We start from the raw sequence: 2,500 nt of genomic DNA, 5'->3' as shown, positions 1-2,500 counted from the left end.
CAAAAGGGAGACTTCAGATTTTTGATGTCTCCCGATATCCCATTCAAAATATTATCCGTGCCCGAGCTCGAAGAATTCTGCGCTCACGTTGTCAGTTAATAAGGGCAGCACAAACATATCTATCCGCTCACAGGCTGGGCTTCCAACTCTTTCATGAGTGTCTGCATCAGGTTCTTACATGGTTAGCTAGAGCATTAGTTAGGGACCTACGTAGTAGCGACGCCTTTGGGCCTTCATTGTTCTTTTCCACTGACGTTTATCAAGGGGCAAAAGTTCAAGCAGCAACGAGTATGCTAAAGGGCGGAGATGAGGTGGGTGACTTGGAATGCCTACCAGTCAGCTGCTGCGCGCAGAATATGTAGCTCACCTGTGGCACAAAGTTTTCTGAGAAGTTCTATATCCACGCTTTTCTCGAAGGCTGTCTCGGAGCCGTCCAGAAGGGTCTGGAAAGCCTTCATTCTGGTCCGCGGAAATGTGAGTACCAGTTAGTTTAGTGTTATATCAAGGTGGGGGATGGATTACCTGGCGTTGGGAGAAGAGGGGTTATTCCTGCCGGCGAACATGTCGTCGTAATTAGAGCTGGGGCGCGGGGCGGCAGGAGCGCTCTAGGACTGTTGGAAAATGAAGAAACGAAAGTCCTCCGTATGGCCGTTTGCCCTACCAGCTGCTGGCCGCCTCCACACCTACACAACCTGCTCCCTGATTGTCTTCAATTTACGTAATATTTATCAAACAACGCGTTATGCAATACAATACATATATCACTGGACCAAGATGAATAAATGATCTACGGGTATCAAAAACCTCTTCATGCTTGCTCATTGAGTTTGGCGAGAGCCTTCTCAAGCTTTTGTTTTGGGGTAATTCGAGGAGTACCATCAACTTCGATCTTATCTCCCAAAGCGCTGACGTCGTCATCAGAAAGTGAAAGAGATCGAGTGAGTAGGGCAACAGCGTCGTAGGCATTTGGGAAGTCGATTGCTTCGTCATCTAAAGTAGGCATACGAGCCTCCAAACTACGGCACAGAGATGTCAAAATTGAGACATGGAAGGAATGAAATGCACTTACGCCTGCTTAAGAACTTCAGACGAAACAGCCTGCTGTTCCAAAGAAACCTTCCAACCCTTAGCGACCACCTCGGCATCCTTGAGTTTCGAAATCCTAAATAAGTCATCCAACAGCCTGGTGGCCAGTAAGGATCGACGTGATTCCGGTAAAGAGCTAAAGTACTCTGCCACATCTGCCGGGTTTCTTGAGCCTCCCTGGTCTTTGTCACCCCATAACTCCTTCATATCGAGGTCGATCTTTGACTTGATATCACCTTCAGACAACTCAGTACCGGCAGCTTCCTCCTCAAATTGAGCCTCCTCTCCTTCCTCCCTAGAGTCATCCTCGGCTGCCAAAGGCTTTGTTCGGGGTGCCAGGTTGAGCTTCTTCCTCTGGGGAGCGGCCTCCCCGTCGTCGGTACTAGTTCGCCTTTCGGCGGGCGACTCTGACTCGTGGGCCTCATGGAGAGCGCTGAACATGTTAGCTGAGGAGGGACGGGATGTCGGTGAGGGAGCATTGCTAGCCGTGGCGGGCTTGCCCTTGCGGTTCGCAAAGACGCTTGAAGGACCGAATGACGGTGTGACACTGCTTGAGCTGATGTTTCGACCAATATTTGAAAAGTCCGTGGGGCGGCTGATGGATCGGGGATTGGATGAGACGGATTGCCATTCCCCGGGCTGGGTACCATCGCGCCTATTCCCGGAACGAGAACCACCTCGAGAGAGAGATTCTCGAGCAGCAGCAGCAGCGGCGTTTTTCTCCTTCGCGTTTTGTTCGTGAATCTCCGCGATAGTCATCACGCCGCTCTGGTTCTTTCGAGATTTCCATCCCTCCCTCCTAAGATCGTTAAGATCCTGCATTTAAGGTTAGCATCGATTTACAGCAGATGGTTGCAGATACTGACCATAATCATGAATTTGATACGGGATGGAAGGGAGTCAATCTTCATCATCTGGTTAAGCACGTCAAAGGCCTTGTTGAGATTCTCACGGGCCGCTCGATCATATGCTGCACCGACGGTTGTGAGAAGCTTGCAAGCAGACTCGATGTCCTCCTCGTCGGGATCATTGACATTGCTGAGAAGTTTCAATAAACATTGGCTGATAACTCGATTGGCAACAATCTCTCTCTTGAAGAGTTCACCAATCAGTTGAATTAAACCGAGACCTCGTCGCTTAGCTTTCTGAGCAGCGTAATACTCATCGCTCATTAAGTCAGCCTCCTTCTCCTCGCCACTATCCTCCGCCTTAGCCTTCTCTTGCTTCGCTTCATCCTCATCCTTCTTTGCCGCTGCTGCCACCGCAGTGTCTTCACGAGCCTTCCAACCCGCTTCAAAGTCTACCTGGCATCGACCGAGAAGGTATCGTCGGAAAAGAGATCGACCAGAAATAACCTGGCCATCGATGGTGTCGGAAACGTCGTTGCTAATCTCGTCGTGCAATAATCGACAGA

The 2,500-nt window shown here is 50.1% G+C and overlaps 2 protein-coding genes; both read right to left on the bottom strand.

Annotated features, from left to right (window-relative positions):
* CNAG_00387 (hypothetical protein) overlaps positions 1-606 on the bottom strand; it is a 2,559-nt gene extending 1,953 nt beyond the window's left edge. Inside the window, exons 1-5 of the mRNA XM_012190900.1 lie at positions 523-606; positions 368-459; positions 211-329; positions 132-173; positions 1-77 (exon numbers count right to left, since the gene is read on the bottom strand). The exon at positions 1-77 is cut by the window's left edge and continues 1,953 nt beyond it. Coding sequence (XP_012046290.1) covers positions 1-77; positions 132-173; positions 211-329; positions 368-459; positions 523-563 — 371 coding nt within the window. The 5' untranslated portion in view covers positions 564-606. The remainder of the gene's footprint in view (positions 78-131; positions 174-210; positions 330-367; positions 460-522) is intronic.
* A 127-nt stretch (positions 607-733) lies between these two features.
* Positions 734-2,500, bottom strand: part of CNAG_00386 (translation initiation factor 4G) — a 3,903-nt gene continuing 2,136 nt past the window's right edge. Inside the window, exons 3-5 of the mRNA XM_012191295.1 lie at positions 1,953-2,500; positions 1,070-1,902; positions 734-1,016 (exon numbers count right to left, since the gene is read on the bottom strand). The exon at positions 1,953-2,500 is cut by the window's right edge and continues 1,054 nt beyond it. Of these exons, the coding sequence (XP_012046685.1) occupies positions 809-1,016; positions 1,070-1,902; positions 1,953-2,500 (1,589 nt within the window). The 3' untranslated portion in view covers positions 734-808.

Source organism: Cryptococcus neoformans, chromosome 1 (assembly GCF_000149245.1).
Source record: "Cryptococcus neoformans var. grubii H99 chromosome 1, complete sequence".
NCBI lineage: Eukaryota > Fungi > Basidiomycota > Tremellomycetes > Tremellales > Cryptococcaceae > Cryptococcus > Cryptococcus neoformans.
This window is presented reverse-complemented; position numbering and strand designations above follow the sequence as displayed.